The sequence below is a fragment of the Macadamia integrifolia genome, unplaced genomic scaffold, assembly GCF_013358625.1.
Source record: "Macadamia integrifolia cultivar HAES 741 unplaced genomic scaffold, SCU_Mint_v3 scaffold1316, whole genome shotgun sequence".
Lineage (NCBI taxonomy): Eukaryota > Viridiplantae > Streptophyta > Magnoliopsida > Proteales > Proteaceae > Macadamia > Macadamia integrifolia.
The window spans coordinates 125,796-144,105 of NW_024868157.1; the positions used below are offsets into that span (position 1 = coordinate 125,796).

General features: G+C 39.9%; 1 protein-coding gene across 4 annotated transcripts in view; it reads right to left on the bottom strand.

Moving 5' to 3' along the window:
* LOC122063411 (homogentisate phytyltransferase 1, chloroplastic-like) overlaps positions 1-15,821 on the bottom strand; it is an 80,211-nt gene extending 64,390 nt beyond the window's left edge. The window contains exons 1-5 of one of the 4 annotated variants that reach the window (XM_042627119.1): positions 15,505-15,821; positions 6,727-7,028; positions 6,480-6,563; positions 6,309-6,383; positions 5,612-5,695 (exon numbers count right to left, since the gene is read on the bottom strand). In XM_042627119.1, coding sequence (XP_042483053.1) covers positions 5,612-5,695; positions 6,309-6,383; positions 6,480-6,563; positions 6,727-7,028; positions 15,505-15,586 — 627 coding nt within the window. In that variant the 5' untranslated portion in view covers positions 15,587-15,821. The remainder of the gene's footprint in view (positions 1-5,611; positions 5,696-6,308; positions 6,384-6,479; positions 6,564-6,726; positions 7,029-15,504) is intronic. The other 3 variants (XM_042627118.1, XM_042627116.1, XM_042627117.1) reach the window with 3 other exon arrangements.
* Positions 15,822-18,310: the final 2,489 nt, after the last annotated feature.

Consider the following 18,310-nt stretch of genomic DNA (forward strand, 5'->3'; position numbering starts at 1 on the left):
TTGTAATTGCCTGGTTATATTGCTGTTTAATCATTCTTAAATACTGTTTTGAGTTCCCTATAGACCTGAGATTGATCCCTTGACCAGGAAACCCTAATCAAGAGTTCTACCTTCAGTAAAATTCCTGTGTGGATCCAGATCCAACCATTGGATCAGAATCATCTTTTGAGGGATTGTTCCTCACTATAATACACACCTTCAACCAGAATATTTCCAGCATCTTAACTTCTGACTGTTAGTTATCGAATTTCTCTTAAATCTAATCACATGTAATTCACTGCAATTCTGGTTTAACTGAGTTTCTGAAACCTGATCCCTTAGGCTTCTAGAACCCATCACTAGTGCACATTAAAGACTGACAAGCAAGAGCATGTTGTCTCGATTTCTTGAAAGAAATATGTCAAGGTAATGGCAAAACATGATAATGGAAGGATGAAAAAGAACTGTAAGGGCAAATGAAATGATATTATAGGTGAAAGCGGGATGAAAAGTGCATTCATAACCAATAACTTAGTTATATTTCAACAGAGGTGCAATTTAGCCCATCTTTAGCCTCAGATTTGAACTACACCACAGCTCCCTATTTAAAACACAACAATTACATAAGCAGCCTAGCCCAAGTCATTTTCCATTAACATAAATTGTTACTTTTTATGACAAATATTGCTTTGATGGTTGTCAACTATAAATATGTTAGTCACCAATAGCTGTTCTACGACTCCATCAGAGTGAAATTTTTTTCCAGCCGGTAATTATTTATTTTAATTTTCAAAAAATATGAAAAATAGATTAATAATTGAAAAATAATTTTAAAAATAGGGAAAATTTCTGTTTTGATTTTAAAAATAAAAGAAAAATAGGAGATTAATATTAAAGTGTTTTGGAGCGTACTATATGCTTGTTATGTTATAACATCTTTGATTTTGTTGTATTATGTCATTAAAATATTTTTTAAAATTGATTAAAAAATAATTTTATGTAAGAATAAAATATAAGCAGCTACCATATACTTGTAAGTTAATAATGACATTCTTTTTTCTATGCATTAGCATCAAGGTGACATAAAATGGCTAAAGGAGGCGATGAGGAAGGCGGGAGAAGAGGGAGAGGAGGTGGGAGACATGATAGTAGTCGTGATAGTGGAGAGATTGCATGGAAACACGGAGAGCCGATTGATGGCGATAAGAGGCATACAAAATGCAACTACTGTCATAAGAGGTTTATGGGTGGTGGGGCCACAAGACTTAAGCAACTGGTTGGAAATTACTCAAATGTGGCTAGATGCAGAGAAATGCCTAATCATATTGCCAAGGCCATAGCTGAAGACATGATGGGGGGAATTAGAGAAAAGCAGCAAAGAAGAAGACGATGATAGAGTTTGAGGAGGCACTACATGCTCCCGTGCATCGATATAATGATGATGGCGGTGATGACAGTGATGACCCAGTGTATGTGCAAGCATTGAGCCAACAGAGTCTTCATGAGGAGATGGAAAGGCGTAAACATAGAGGAGTTGGTCCATCTAGAGCAGGAGGTAGTGGATCTTCACAGATCCCTTTGCCCTTTAGGAGATCACAGAGTACAAGGGCAGCCCCAACTTCACCTCCACCTCCAGTGGTTCCACCTCTTGTGAACCCCATTCTACAACAGGATCCCCGTGCGAATAGGAAAAAGGGTAGTAAGCAGCGTAAGATAAAGGGGATGTGGGGAGACATGAAGGCTTATGTTGGAGGTTGTGTCTAAGTGGATGTTATTTCATAGCATCCTAGCAAACGCCACCACAAGTCCCTATTACCAGCCGATGCTTAATGTTGTGGCTAAGGCCGGTCCAGGGATAAAAGGGCCCACTGCATATGAGGTGATGAATGTATATTTGCCTAAGGAGAAGGCTGAGTTGAAAGCATATATTGATGAGTTAAAAGTCATATGGAAGAGCTATGGGGTAACCATAATGTGTGATGGTTGGATAGGACCCATGAGAAAGTCCATCAATTTTATGGTTTATTGTGATGGGAGAACCATTTTCTTAAAATCTATTAATGCATCCAAGGAAAGAAAGGATGCAAAATATATTTACAAGCTTTGAAGGATGTTGTGGAAGAAGTTGGGATACAAAATGTTGTTCAGATTGTGACTGAAAATGAAAGTAACTACAAGAATGCCGGAATTAAAATGATGAACAACTCTAGATTCCAACTCTTTTGGACTCCTTGTGCAGCACACTGCATTGATCTAATGTTGAAGGACATGGGGAAACTGAAAATTGTGCAAACTGTGGTTGAAAGGGCTAGGCAAGTGAGCACATTTGTCTATAATCATGGGTTTTCATTGAACCTATTGAGGGAGAAGTGCGGGGGTGACTTGGTCAGGCCCGGTCTCACAAGATTTACTACCAACTATATTGCACTCTAGAGTATTGAATCCAAGAAAGTTGGTCTTCGAAACATGTTCGCATCTAAGGAGTGGTTTGGTTGGAGGGAAGTAGGATCAGCTGGTGGTAGGGAGGCATAGGCAACCATTTCATCAAAGGAGTTTTGGACATGATTGGGTAAAGTGGTTAAAATCTTGGCACTAATTGTTGGCATGTTGAAGTTGGTGGATTCTGCTTTCAAACCCACCTTGCCAAGCCTATGGGCTGCTATTGCAATGATGAAGGAAAATGTCTATGTTGCCAACCAACATGGAAGTAGGAATTTATGGAAATAATAGAATACTGTTCGGAGCGCCAGCTTTCGCATCCGTTGCATAAGGCTGGTAAGCAAAGCTGAAGACATTCTTTTATGTGATATAAAAATGCATTAATGTTCACATTGACAATAATATGTTTTGTCACATTTCAGCATACTATTAGGTATCAGTACAGCAAGAGACTTGCATTGGATCCAGGTCTTCTAGAAGCAGTAAAGCAGTGGTTGCCAAGTTACAATCAAAGCCAAAGCCAATATTGAGGTTAGTTTTGTACTACTATTACTATTATACTCTAGGAATCTAAATTTCAGTACAATGGTTGTTAACTAGGGTCCTATTTGTAAATTTGTTATAGACGAAAGAATTCAGGGATGCATTAGGCAGCTTCAGGGTTCCTGCCGCATATGCAGGTCGTACGAATAGTGATCCTGGTATGAATTCCAAATTTTAGTATGTTACTTATACAAGTGTTAAGTGTTTTGGAACATAAATAATCTTTTACACTTGTTATAACTTATAATGCAGTTGAATGGTGGGTGTTGTATGGGGGTTCATCTCCGGAATTGAGGAAGATTGCCATCAAAGTACTCTCCCAGACATGTTCTGCATCTGATTGTGAGAGAAATTGGAGCACATTTTCACTCATCCATTCAAAGAGGCAGAATCGATTAGGTTCACAACGTTTGAATGACTTGGTGTATGTGCATTATAATATGAGACTGAGGATGCAGCACATACGCATGGGTCAGGATAATGATAGGGGCCAAATTGAGTTGGCTGATGTTTTCCAGATCGACTCAGATGATGAGGATCCTCTGGTGGACTAGGTGAGGGATAGAGGCAAGCCGTTGATGGATCAGCCGGGAGGTAGGCCGGACCCATATCTAGTGCGAGAGATGGTGGTCAATGTTGATGATTATATGGCTACAGATGGAAAGATACATTCACAGACCCCTCGACCATTCGAGCCTGCACCTGGTAGGGATGATGATGATGACAAAGATGATTGATTGGTCCATTTCATCGGGTGGTCGTACCCACACCCAGACTCAGATATAGCCACATACATAGACACATGGTAATGGTGATGATGGTGATGGTGATGGTGATGGTGATGGTGATAGTGATGGTGATGATGGTGATGGTGGTGATGGTGATGATAATGGTGATGGTGATGGAGATGGAGGAGGTGATGAAGAGGGTGATGATGGTGGCGACGGTGATGGTGATGACGATGGTGATGGTGATGACGATGGTGATGGTGATGATGGTGATGGTGATAATGGTGATGATGGTGATGGGAGAGATGGTGGTGATAGATTTGAAGGAGTTTGAGAGCAGTATGAACAGGACGATCCACAGCCGGAGCTGGTGCGATTCACTATGGAGAGTCAGTTTGAGAATGCCAAATAAGATTCTAATCATGGTGCACGTCTATTAGGTGGAGGGAGGAGTTCAGGTTACAGTAGAGTGCCTCATCGCCGATTCGATGAAGGGCAACAAGATTGTATGGACATTGATAGTCTATCTACTTCTATTGGCGGAATAAGTTTGAGTGGAGGGGATAGTCATTCGGACAGTGAGAGTAGAGGGAGTGGGCAATGGCATGTCCCATCATTTACTGGAGAGAGCACCTAGTCGCAGTATCATAGACCTTATGGTCAATTCACTGGGATGGGGCATACATCTGGTTCATCCATTCCTAATAGTAGTACTGACTATGGCTCCCAGACCCAATCACAAGGTAGTGGCTTTGTGGACAGTTTATTCTCATACCCAGCCAACCCGTACATATTGCCGGAACCATCAGTTGACAATAACTCAATGGCGGGTTCTTCTTCTTCATATTATGGTGGTGATACATACCCTCGGATATGTTACCTGCAGTATGTAGATGACTCAGTCTTTTTGGCAGCTATGGAGAACTACGTTCGATTGTTCTCTCAGACTATAATGTGGCATGCATTTGTGATGCAGTTAGAGGAAAATACACGTCAATTCCATCGTACTGAGCATGGAATCCAGCCAGGCCGTCATAGTTCTTTCCAGTAGATAGTAGATACTACATAGTCATTATGATTACTGTTGTACTATTGTGTAAGTTACAAGCTCAGTGTTTGACTTTAGTTGGGACTTGTGGGTTAGGGAGTCGCATAGTATACTACTCTAATACTCTAAATATTAGCTAATTAATGTTGATGTATGTTTGTTCATGGCTTAAATGCATTATTTATTTGTTTTACTATCATATTACATCTTGTTCTAGCAATAAAGTAGGTACAATTTTCATAACAGTTCGACGATTGCTGCCAAACAAAAGTACAACTCTAAAACAATATCATGTTCTAATATTTTTGCATTTTTATGTTCTTAGATGTTTATTAACCTTAAAATAGGCTACCCACCAAGTTTCATGTCAAAATACCACCATTTGACCACCGAAACAGCCAACCCAAACAAAAAAAAAATACATAATTTCGGCTGAAATCTCGCCGAAATTTCGGTATTACAGTGGTCATGAATCCACCGAAATACCGAAACGAGACAAGATCTCGAACCTTGAACCCTACTACACAATGATATAGTAGAGGGCAGTTATATGGAAGAGAAAGATCAAAATGCATGATATCTAATACGTGTATAGAAATTGGGAGAAGAGTGTATGACAGAATAAAATGATACTTTGTGAAAGAAGGAAAAATAAATTTTTATAAAGGACCATATAAAAGAAGACCGGAAGTTCAAAAGAAATAGGAAAATGAACAAGAATTCCTCAAAAAAAGCAACTTCCTAATTGAACTGTACTTTATGCAGTTCACCATGCAAAATGAGATTATTACAGGAACATGAAAACTTGTTATAACTTGTAAGAACTACTCTCTAAGAAGATTTGCTCAATAAAATAATCTTTAATAAAAAATACCATAATGGCGAAAGAAAGAACGATTGTGGCACCCATCTTAACAGAATATTCTCCAGATGCAAGTGGAAGATATGGCTTGTTAACCTGAAACAAAGAACTGAGTCACATAGTTTTCACCGTTGTCAGCAAGGTAAACCAATAAATTTTTATACACATACAGAGATCCATAGATTGTGTGCCCACTAGCTAGTTGGAGCGTAATTCGGTTCATAAACCTCTTCTTTCAGGACATCTAAAATAAGCATCAGGTAGCCCACAAAAGAATGGCCAACCAATGAACACATGGCAAAGATGCCCAGGGGACTAGGGTTGAGCATGGAAGAGATCCCATCAGCAAAACATGTCAGTTAGGTGTTCTCCTAGGCCAAAACAAGAGAATAAAGTCACCGGTACCTCTGTCATCAACTGTTTGGATAAATACAGGAGCATGATGAAAAGACTGTCAACAAGTGGGGATAATTATGGCATATAATGATTACAAGCTAGTTAACTCTTGGTTTAGTAAATTTCAAGGTTCAGAATTTCGGTTTCCAAAGCAGTGTCAAACCATCCTCAGCATTGGTCTCCTTATGTGTACCTAATGATATAGGTAGACCATCCTTACTAGGTACTTCAATTTCTGAAATGCTTTTCTTTAAGTGGAAGTGTAACAAGTTGGATTTGTAACTTAAATTAGTCATATATTCACATGAACCACCTTGTCTATTGCTATGTCAAACAGCTGGTTTAAACCAACAATGTATACATTCATGAAGAGAGCAGCAACTACTGCCTGCAAAAGAAAAAAAACATTACTAAAACACAAATCCGTCAAGTAATCCACTAATCCAATAATAATTTCAAGTTGATAAGCCTTCTGGAGCAATACCTCCAGTAACCCAATGAAGAACAATGAAGAGAAATCTGACCAGCTCTTGACAGCAAGTAGAGAAACTGAGATTATGCTCATCGCCTGCTTGTAAATTAGTTATATAAGTCTGCTTCTCTTCTTCATAGATACTTCAGGGTAATGCAAATGAGTGTAACTAACAACAAATTTGACACTTGGAGAACAACAGAAAAAGAGAGACTGCAGCATTTCAGTAACAACTGCTAAGTTTGGAATTACACTTAACTGTGCCTATAACTGTGTGGGGCCGAGAAAACCGGTAGAAAACATTTAACGCAGTTTTTATAGATTCCCAAATGTCCTTGGAATTATAAGCTTCAGGCTCGGATTCTACAGGGTGTCCAGAGGTGGCATTCACAACATACTTCATGCCATGTTTCTGATAAGATGCTGACTTTAATCCAATGCTTCTAACATAATGGTTCATCGGATATCCTTCCAACTTTTCAAAGTTGAATGCTTTCAGGCTGGTCCATGATCTTCGATTTGAAACTTGAACTGGTACATGGTGACCTACAAAATCAGATACTAGAACTCAACTAGATGATGTTCACCCATAAGTCATAACTGAGAAAATATACAAATTTTTTTCCAATCAACATGTGTTAAGTGAAAATTTAGGACACCTTCCATGCAAACCATGAAGAGAATTTAATAGTACAGCAGGTACAATTTTAACATACGTGCATAGAGATCAGAGACATTAATTCACTATGACCCAATTAGGTGTCATTCATAGAAAAGCCAAACCCAGTGAAATTAACGACAAGATTTGCCACAAATATTTTCAATATAACCCAAAACTGCAACCAGGTTACACTGTTATTGTTGAGAATTACCACGGTTACTCTATAGCTACCGTGGTAACTATCTTAGGTAAGTATGCTTAGTCAGTGAACCTTACTTATCTGTCATGATGTAATCTCATCATAAATAAAGCTGACCTCTGTAATTACTGACAAGTCGAATCATTCCCTAAACATCTGATTCTCAACTGGATTCTCAACTGTTATGATCACTCAATATAGATTTTCAATTAGGGCAATGGTAAAGCTTGGATGGCCAGCATGATGAGACAATTCAGAGAAATTAAGCAGCCACTTTGTACAAAAATGCAGAAGATTTGGACTGTCTACGCCCTCCGTTCCACCCCACCCAGCACCTTGAGAAAAGCGTACTTGCACAATGTTTTGTTTTTTAGATGAATAAATAATTCATTACCAAGAGGAGAAGAAGAATATACAAAGGGAAAAAGGGGGGGAGGAAGGCTAAAGCCAACCCACCAAGGGAAAACAAAGAAAAGTAGCTAAACATCAATACCTAGGGGATACCAAAGAGGGGGGGGGAGGGGAAGCATACATGTTATCAAGAAGAGGGAGTATGGATGAGATCAACCTAGAGGTTCCAAGAAGTAATGATGTGGGAGTTTATGGGAGAGAAGAGGACGGGCCGAATTGGGAGGGCATGAACTTTGGAGGTAACATCAAAGTAGATAGTTTTCCAAATCTTATCCAAGGAACGAGATTTGGGGGTCCATCTACGAATGTTACGCTCCATCCAGAGATGATTGATTGTAGCACAAAAGGCTAATTTACTAACCGTATCACAAATGGAGGAGCCAGAGAAGGTCATGTCAATCCAATTCCATTCCCTATGGAAGGGAAGAATACTTCTCCTAGACGGCCAGCATTTGGAAAGGACAAATTTCCAGACATAAGCAGAGAGGGGGCAAGAGAAGAAGAGACGAGGGATGTCCTCCATTCCATAGGGGCAGAGGCAATAGGAAGGGTTGACAAGAATGTGGCGGTTCATGAGGAAGGATTGGGTGGGGAGACATTCGGACACGCATCGCCAAAGGGTGAAGCTTTGATGGGGGATATGGCCTTCGAACCAGACAAGCTTATGCCAAGGAACAACTGGAGAAGGGGATCTGACAAAGGACCAAGCAGTGGCAGAGGTGAAGATCCCATTGGAGGAAGGGAGCCAGATGCATTTATCTTCTCTTCCTCGATGTCCAAGGGGAAGCGGAGGGAGAGAAGACCAGATATCAAGGAGAGGAGGAGGGGGGAAAGGAGGTAGGGATCCAGCCCGAGGGGGAGAGGATAGAGGAGACAGAAGCATTGGCAGGGAGGCCAGAAGAATAAATAACTCTAGGGGAAATTAGGTGAGCCAGGATGCCCAAAAGGTGCCAGGGGTCTTTCCAGAGGGAGGTGGTCCGACCATTACCAATGACAAAGGAAATTCATGAGAGAGCGGTGGTCCTTAGTTCTAGGATCTTCCTCCAAATCCAAGAGGCATCAACAATGGAGGGGCAGTCTAGAGGGAGTGGTGTTTGAGGGTCCCAACAAGGATCCAATCAAACCAAATGCTTTTATGTTTGGACACAATTTTCCAGATGAATTTAAGAATACCCGCAGAGTTTGCATCCTTATGTAACACCCCAAATCTCACCTCTTTACATTAACTGTGAATAGGCAAGAGTAACAAGTTGGAGAGGCCAACACCAGCTTGGCTGGCAATAGTGGAATGCCAGAAAGGGAAGAATGACCCAACATGCACCTGTGCATTATGCCAACAGTGTTAAGAGGAATCAGCAAGAAAAGTGGGCCAGTAGGTAAACATTTACCATTGCTAAGGGTTGGTAATGATACATGATTGAACAGACTCAAAGGGGAACAAGTTTGGCTCAACCGGCTAGAGAGTTCTGGACATGACAGGCAGAATGTGAACAGAATGGTCAAGTTTGGCTAAAATGGGTCCCATCTTTGAAATTTGACATGTGGACCTATTTCCATGGGTCTGTTATAATTAAATAGGTTAAATAATAAAATTATAAAATTAAAAATCATAATTTAAAGATGGGTATATAATTAGTTATGCATGGATTTATAATATGATATAATATAAGTAATATGATTTTACTTATATATAATATATTATATTATATACAATATAAACGGTTAGTGGAATATTTCACTAATGTGTGGGGCTATATAAGAGCCACCACCGGCTACATTTTCTCATTAGTTACTATTTGGACAGCAAGAGAAAGAAAGAAGAAAGAAGAACAAGAAGAACAAGAAGAGAAGAGAAGAGATTGATATGCTTGGGAGATTGCTACTAGATTCAGCAAAGAGGTAAGCAATTCTCACCTAGATTAACCTATAATAAGAAGGAATTTCATAAACGGTAGGGTATGAATGGATTCTGTTGTATGGGAAGAAATCCTGGAAATTTCAGCAAGAACTTGACTATAAGGAGTTTAAATTTAATGTTCTTTGATGGATTAGTTGAAAGAAAGTTAAAATTTAGAAAATGGTTACAAGCACCATGGCGATTGGGACTAAAGTGTGAGGATTCTCACTAAATTTCTTAAAACAGGAAAATTACATGTGAATTAAGAGAAATCCCACCTTAATTTTTCTGTTCTAAGGTTGTAAGGATACATGCAAGATGAATTAGAGAATTGATTCTTTGCATGCAAAGTAAAATTTGTGATGAAATGCATGCATGCAACTTTATATTGGAGATGGATCATGATAATTTGATGTTAATTCATACTTGTGGATGGGATTTTGAGAACATGAGGTTTGATTATGGAATTTTCTGCTGAAATGGGTAATTAATCATAATAAATTAAAATGGGTTAGTGCTGGATTAATAAAGTAATGAAATTGAAGTACTTATTCACTGTTGTGAAAATATGATACAAAAACAGGGGATTAATGGCCGAAGCAGATGTGTAATCAGCAGGGAAAGTTGACAGAATTGAAATTCTGCAGAAAAGGCACGACCAGTGGGAGACATCAGGCCAGCCGGTCAGCCAGAGTCTCCAGCCGGTTAGGCTTCCAGAGACTCTTGCTCTCAGATTTTGACAGTGAATTAGGGGTCTGAAAGAGGACCTATAGGGCTTATAGAAGAATAGTAAATGACTCTATTAGGGTATGTTTAAGCTTTAAAATCTAATTAATAAATGTATGTATAATTGCTGACTTTTAGGAATTCCAAATAACGGTGAGGGAACCAGTACAGCACCAGGAAGAGTGGTAATTGTATCAGATTGTCCGGGTGAGTGGGTGCCCCTCCAACCTCCTTTCTTTTGGTGTGTTTCTTAATTGTTGATCATGCATTATTTGATTGTGCATGTGCATATGCATTAATTTTATAATTGTATTATGATGGATACGATGGCATGGGAAACATGAAAGGTAAGAAAGGTAAGATGGGTCACGAGCAGGTGCCCATATTTGCATATGTGATTTGGTTGATTAGTTGTGCATCACGTAGTATGCTGGGCTAGGTATTTATTACTTTATTTCCTGCCTTTTTAGAATTAGAACAGTCACGTTAACTTGGGAGTCAAGTTTTATTTGATTAGGATTTTATTTCTAATTTAGTTGCAATTATTTTCCTTATTTGTCTTGAATTTTTCCATCATATTACCCATGTAACTCTTGAGCTGATATTGAATGAAAGAACTGGATCTTGTATGAAGAGAGCTGCGTGCTTGTGTGGTGCAATCTTCCCTCCCCTTCTCTGAAATTTCAGGCCAAACAGAGGCCTGATGAACAGATTTTTGCTCAATCTAAAGTTCTCCCTATCTTCCGACCTGTTTTGATCCAAGGTTGAAGACAACCCCAATCGTGAGTTTGCTATTTGTTCCCTTTTATCCTGATTTCCTATTATACCCTTCAAGCCTTCAATTCTCTCATATCCCGTACTTCTATCTTGCTTCCTAGTTTATCCCCCACCAAATAATTACTAATTCCCTTTAGGTCCCATCTCCCAAGCAGTTCATTAACTAATCTGGTTATTTACAATTATGCCACTCTCTTTATAACTAGTTTATTTACAAGACTGCCATTGTATTCATTATTTGAGTGTTTATTGTGAAACTAAGTCTTTGTGAACATTGGCTATTTACCAAACTACCACTATCTCTTATTTTTTGAGTTCTCTCATTCAGGTGGGCCCATAAGCGAACTAAACAGGGTTTTTAAACCCTGGTTTCCACATGACCAATCTAGTCTAATTTGAACTTTCCATAATAGGTGATGCACCAAAGAATGTCAGTACCGGTGACCTGTGGATAGCATCAGTTTACTATCTAGAGGGATGGGATGACCCCTAACCATTGTGCTAATTTGCATTCAATTTATCGTCTTACCACTGACCTTAATTGTTCTATTCACTTCTCATTACACCCGTGCCCAAATCTTATCTAATCCGAACTTTTCATAATAGGTGATGCATCAGAGAGTGTCAGTACCAGTGAACTGTGGACAGCATTAGTTTATTGTCTGAATGGATGGGATGACCCTTCATGCTAGTGCAAATGTTGCAGATCAAACTGGAAGGGTTTCAAGCCTTCAAAGACTTAGTAGTGAGTTATCCAATCCCATTCCTTTACTCTACTCAAGCATGATAGATATACCCCATTTATTGCGCACAAACCCTATGGGAACCCCCCTCCCAATTGGGCATGGTACTAAAAAAATTCAGTTAAAACAGTACAGTAGAGTCTACCGATTGATCATCTACCGGTGGATGGTGATCTACCAATGAGACCTATCGGTGGATATGTACTACCCAGATCAGGTAATGGTCATGGGACCCAACATATCGTGGTCATACTTCCCGATATATTCTCCTACGGGTAACCCATCACTTCTAATGATTAATTAATCCCTTATGGAGTCCCAGTGGTGGGCCCACATGCTTCCATAAATGATTAAGGACTTTCAGAAGAAATGGATTAATTGGGCAAACAAACCTTAGTGGTCTTTGCCTATATATAAGAGATAAGCTTTAAGGCTCATTTATTACAAAACTAAAAACGTGGGAGGGAGAGAACGAAAGGACAGAAAGGAGGTGAAGAAGAAGAAGAAGAAGAGAAGGGAGCTTTGAGTTGGCTCTTGTAGGCTGCATTAGCTCAACAAAAGTTGGTGATTCCCACCCCCATCTTTCCTCCTCATTTTCACGGTTACAATGACCTAGATTTTGGGTTTTGGTTGAGTTTTGGGCTAAAATCTAATGTTTGAATGCGGATACCTCCTTATGCTTGTAGGACTCCAATGCCTACCCTCTAACCCAAGAAATATGTTCCTCAAGCTTAGATTATGTGGTTTAGGTAGAAAACACACTTTAAGGGTTTCGAACAAAGATCCGACTGGGTCTCCCAATCCAACCATTAGAAACGTGGTCCGATAGGCTTGAATGAAAGTGGAGTGACAAAATACAACCTCTACGAACCAAAAAATGGTCTTAGGTAGGTGGTGGTTGGGATTTGAGCTGAAGAACAACCTTCAGACTACCACCGATCGATCACCACCATAATCTACCAATGAGATCAACCAGTGCATAATTTATCAGATCCTGAAGTTCATGTTCCATCCACTAGCGAGACCTACCGGTGGGACCTAATCCACCAGTGGAGTTACTGTTGAGACTTAGAATCAATAAGGTGCATGATCCGGTGATCACTGACCTATCGGTGGGTCTCACTAAACTTTGCCCAGAGCAATCTGGGGAATATTTTATAGAATCTTCTTGGGGGTTTTTGAAACCTTCATTAACACTCAATTTACACCTATTAGGTTAGAGGCAAGTTTTTGATGAAGCCTATCGAGGTATTCTTTGGGTGTGGGTGTTGATTCCGGATTATCTCTCACCAAGTCAACAAATAAAGTGAGTGGGTGGTTTGATTTCTTTTTAAGAGTGTTTTACATTATAGAATTGTTCTTTGTCATTTCCTACATGTGTATTTAATTAATGACCGCATGTGTGCTTAGTTTATTATTGATTTAACTGTTTTTATGTGAAATTTTCTAATGTGGTTATTGTGTGTGAATGGGTGGGATCTGGTGTGGCCGAGGTGGATCCCAGTACTGTGATCGCCATGTAGTTTAAATCATCATGCATTCTGTGCGCATTAGAACTAAGCTTGGAAATGGGTTGCAGTGTGGCCAATGTATGATTTTGGTACCATATTTGCCATACTAACTACATGTATGCTAGAGCTAGGCTTGGACATGGGTTGTGGTGTGGCCGATGGATGATTCCGATACCAAATTTTCCATACTAATTGTATCACTATAAAAGGACATGTAAATTACATATGGTTAGGATGAATTAACCTATGCTATGACCCCTTGCCAGTAGGGGTTAGCTGTCGGATACCCCGTGGTGATAGGTTCGATGAGATTTTCTGGAATACCACTTCTGCTGTATGCTGTGATTGTCACCAGAGGCGAACCAAGCCCGGGTGGTCGATGTATGATTTTGGGACTGTGGCGCCAAGATGGGGTTAGAAGGAATTTGTTGGGTGACCGGGGGTGCATTCTCGGATCAACAGGCTCCTAATTGCAACTAGGTGGATAAAAATAAAATGAATTGCAGTAGCATTGTACCAGACTTAGTTGTATGTTAGGTGGATAAAAATAAAATGAATTGCATCATACAAGTATCATGGACGATATGTGTTTGCTCGCATGTCCCCCATCCCTCACTGAGGTAGTTGAAGCTCACACCACGCGCATGTCCTTTTTTAAATGATGATGTAGGTACGATGGTACATATGAGCAGCGACACATCCTCTTTTATGGCTAACTACAGCAAAGTCTATTGGACACTAGAGGACGAGAAGCACGATGCAGATTGTGCCTATGACAATTGTGCCTATAGCGATAAAATAGAGATAAACTTGTTATTGTAATATCATTATCATCTTGTAGTCCTCCCCAATATAAAAATCATGTTTTGCATATTATCTTATTCCATTGCATCTGATTTAGTGATTCTTTTTTGTGGATTGTTAGGATAAGGTACTGCTTCAGAGATCTTGGCAATCTTGTAGGACGGTCGTAAGCATCTTAGTCACATCTCCGGCATCCTAGAAAGGGTGGGGTGTGACACTTCTTTTCTACTCATTGTGTTTTTCAGGACATGGTGACGGGGGCAACAATTGGATATGCTAAGGTGAGAGATGGGCTCTCTACCTGGTTTCAAATCATTCTGCAGTCTCTTCTCCAGCATCTTCTCTAATCTCTGTGTATACCCACCAGGCTGAAAGTCAACTTCATCAACTCCACCAATGGCAACGTGATTATTAACATAGCAGGTAAATCAAACTGTAGACACCTAGCTCTAAGTTACCCAGGGAACCCCCATTTTCTGCGATGTCATGTACAACTTTGAAATTTATTGCTTCACAATTATAACGACCTAAATAACTCATAGCAGCCTTTCTTTTTCTACATGTAATTATTTTTTCAATTAGATATAAATGTCACAGATTTATCGCATCACTATTGAGAGGTATGACAATGTTTTAAAAACAACACTGAGCCAGCATTCAGAAATCTACAGTTTTAACTTGAAACTGTGGAACTCTATCAAACCAAATCCAATGATTTCCATCATATCCTCCATATACTCAGTTAATTGGAGAAGAATAAACCTATGCACCATTTCTTCAGCATTAATCAGAAAGAGAAAAAGAGACTCACATATCATGCTCCCCTTAAAAAATTCCCTTTTCCATCCCTTTCTCTCTATAAACTTGCAGAAGGTATTAACCAAAAGAGAACCAAAAGTATACCCAAGCCAGAGAGAATTAAGTAGCAGAGATTCTATTGTGACAAGTTTAACCACCCAAAAATAGAAATTTGAAATGAAGCAGAAGATCCCCAGAGTGAACGAATGCCCCTAAAATTCATTTCTTGGTCCAAACATCTAGTATCATGAAGATGACAAATGAAGGAAAGGTACGTTCTAACAGCATAACACCCAGATGACATAAGGTTGCAGAAATTTAATTTCCTCGAGTTTATTGAAAATCGTGAATTTGAAAAGAACCACACCAGATTGCATAGAAGTGCAGATATTCGAATACTAGTTTTCTAACCACATAATTACAAACGAATTTAAGAAGAAAAATGAGCTACCGACATGAAATGAAGTTGCAGAATTGGAGCACAGCTAAGCTTTTCTTAAAAAAACATACCGTTTGTTATGGCAGATAATCCCACAGTACGACATTGGAGGCAGGAAGGTATGGTAAACGGCCCACGAATTAGAGAATCCATAGTTTCTCAAGCTAAAGTAGAAAACTGCTATTGGATTTCAAAGCCACCTTTCAATCACTCACAAACTCGACTGAGAGTCTGGGAAAGCTTAAAACAGGGTCCCCAACGCTCTAAGAGCATATCGTACCGTAGAAATGGCAAATAAACCAGTCACGAGCAATGGGAACTTGAGTTTTCTTCTGTTGCGTAACTGGATTTTCTGGCGTTGAAAAGGACATTTCGTCTCTAATCGATCAAAAGTAGAGGTCAGAGGAGAGCCAAAGAAATTAGTGTCGGTATCGAAGTGAAGGAAAAGGCTAGGGGTGTCAATTCCAAGCCTGCACCGGTAGGCCCAATCGAACCTGATACGTTTGTGGCTCGATCTCAACCGGCCTAATTAATAAACGTGTTGGGCTCACATTACTCATTAAAAAACAGGTAGTACACGGTGCAACTACCTAACCCGACGGGTGCTCGAACGGCCCGACGCATTTATAAGCCCGATTTGAACTGACTCCTTTAAGCCCGACCTAGCCCGAACCCATTAATACTATTTTTTTTTTTAATACTATTTGAATTTAGTGCGCTATGTGATATGTACAATTGAGATGGTGGTAATTTTTATATGAACATTCATATTTTTTATGCATAGTTTAATTGATTTGAGTTTCGTGGGTTAAAGATCGAGTACCTTAGTGATTTAGTTACTTTGCCCATCTTTGGCTTAATCCATTTTAACTATGGAATCTTTTTATTTGTTATGCTCATCTTTGCCTCATTTTTTTGGTATTCCTCTTCAAGCACATTTAAAAGACCAATTTTAAAGAAGACCCATTTAAAGCCCGTTTAAAGTTAAACAAATCTATAGCCAGGTTAAGGCCCAATTAAGGCTCGTTTATGGTAGCCAGATTAAAGCCCGAGACCAACCAGCCCGATTATTAACCGTACCATGCCCGCACTAGCTAAGCCCGTTTAGCTAAACAGGTGTTCACGGTGCAACCCTATAAATTGGCGTTGCCCGACTAGGCCCGACAGAGACCGGCCCGGCCCGACCGCTTGACACCCCTAGAAAAGGCCAACAAGTTGAAATTAGTTTTAAAAGGGAAGGGAAATTTTCCATGAGAGGCTACGGAGGCTACGCATCTCTCGCTGTTTCTCTTCGTGTGAAATGATCTTGTTGCCCTTCTGTATATGAAATTATTCACATCTATGCCGCCTGTGTATAAATTTTTTTTTTTTTTAGCTAGTGAAAATGAAATTCATTGACAAGGGACAAAATGGGGAGGGATATACAAGCTCCAAAGGGGAGCAAAACAGTTACATCAAAGTACAAACAACAAAACCCTAAACTAGAGAGCTAAAGAAAATGGAGAGGAGACCCCACAACACAACAATGAGATTATTTCACGAACCGGGCAAAGACGATTGAGAGAGGCGGCCAACTTAGTGCTAACATCAAAAAAGATGATTTTCCAAATCGCCCTACAATATCACAGATAGGATTACCTCAATCCAATTCCACTCTGTATAAAGGGGGAGAGGTATTCTTCCAGCAGGCCAACAACAAAAGTGCTCTTTTCCATACTGAGGAGGAAAAGGTTATTAGTGTCTGTAGACCCATTCCAGCAAAGGCAACAACCAAGGGGAACTTGGATGTGATGGTGAATGAGAAAATCCTGGGTTTGAATAAAACTGGAGAGAGCTCTCCATAAAGTGAAGGAGTGGTAGGAGATGTGCCTAAGAAACCACAAAGTCTTGTGTCAGGGGACAGGAGGACCTCTAGAACGGATAAAGTACCAAGCAGAGAAGGAGCTGAATTTTCCAGAGGGGATGGGATGACTTGGTCAACTCTGACACTGGGAAAGCGAGGGGAGACCTAGAAGTGAGAGAGAGAGGACTAAAGGGAGAAGACCAAACACTATTAGAGATAATGAAAGATATTGAGATGTCTTTGGCCCATTCAGAGGAGTACATAGCTTTAAAGCCAACAATAGAGAAAAGAACAACAGAGGGATGCTAATTGTTAAACCAAAGGGACGTGTTGAGACCATCTCCGATAGAGGTTTTAATGACTCTAATGAATGGGTCTGGTGTTGAGGATTTGATGCCAAACCGAAGAGGAATTGGAGGAGGGAGAGAGTTTAGAAAGAATCTTTCCAAAGGAGGGAGGAGTAGACCCAAGAGACTCAGATGTTGTTCTGTTTAGAGGGAAGCTTCCAAATTAGCTTAAGGATGCCTGCACAATTTGCATTTTTTACTCATGCATAAACCAAGGCCACCTTCATGGTTGGGAAGGTAGACAGAAGTCTAGCTGATTAGATGAAGGAATCTAGTGGCTTCAGTACCTTTAGAGAGGAAAGAACACATTGGGGATTCTACTGATTGATGGTGGCTTTAGGAAGTTGAAAAATACTAGACCAACAAATATAACAAAATTGGAACACGTATTTGATAAAATCTAGATAGCCTACAAAAGAAGAGGAGCTTAAATTTCCAGAGTTGGAGCCTTTCCCTGATGTGATCAAGCATAAGGGAGCAATGGTGGATTGTAAGTCTAGCTATATTAGGAGATAGCCTAAGTATATTGTAGAGCATTGCTCCCTAAATCTGATTTATTGACCAGTTGGTTCGGTTTGGTCGTGCAGAATCGAACCGACAAGGGTTGACATAGGTGCCCTATGGTGTATGACAGCAAGGGTAACGTCAAATGCTGGATGGTCAGATAAGATTGAGCCGATGCCCAAT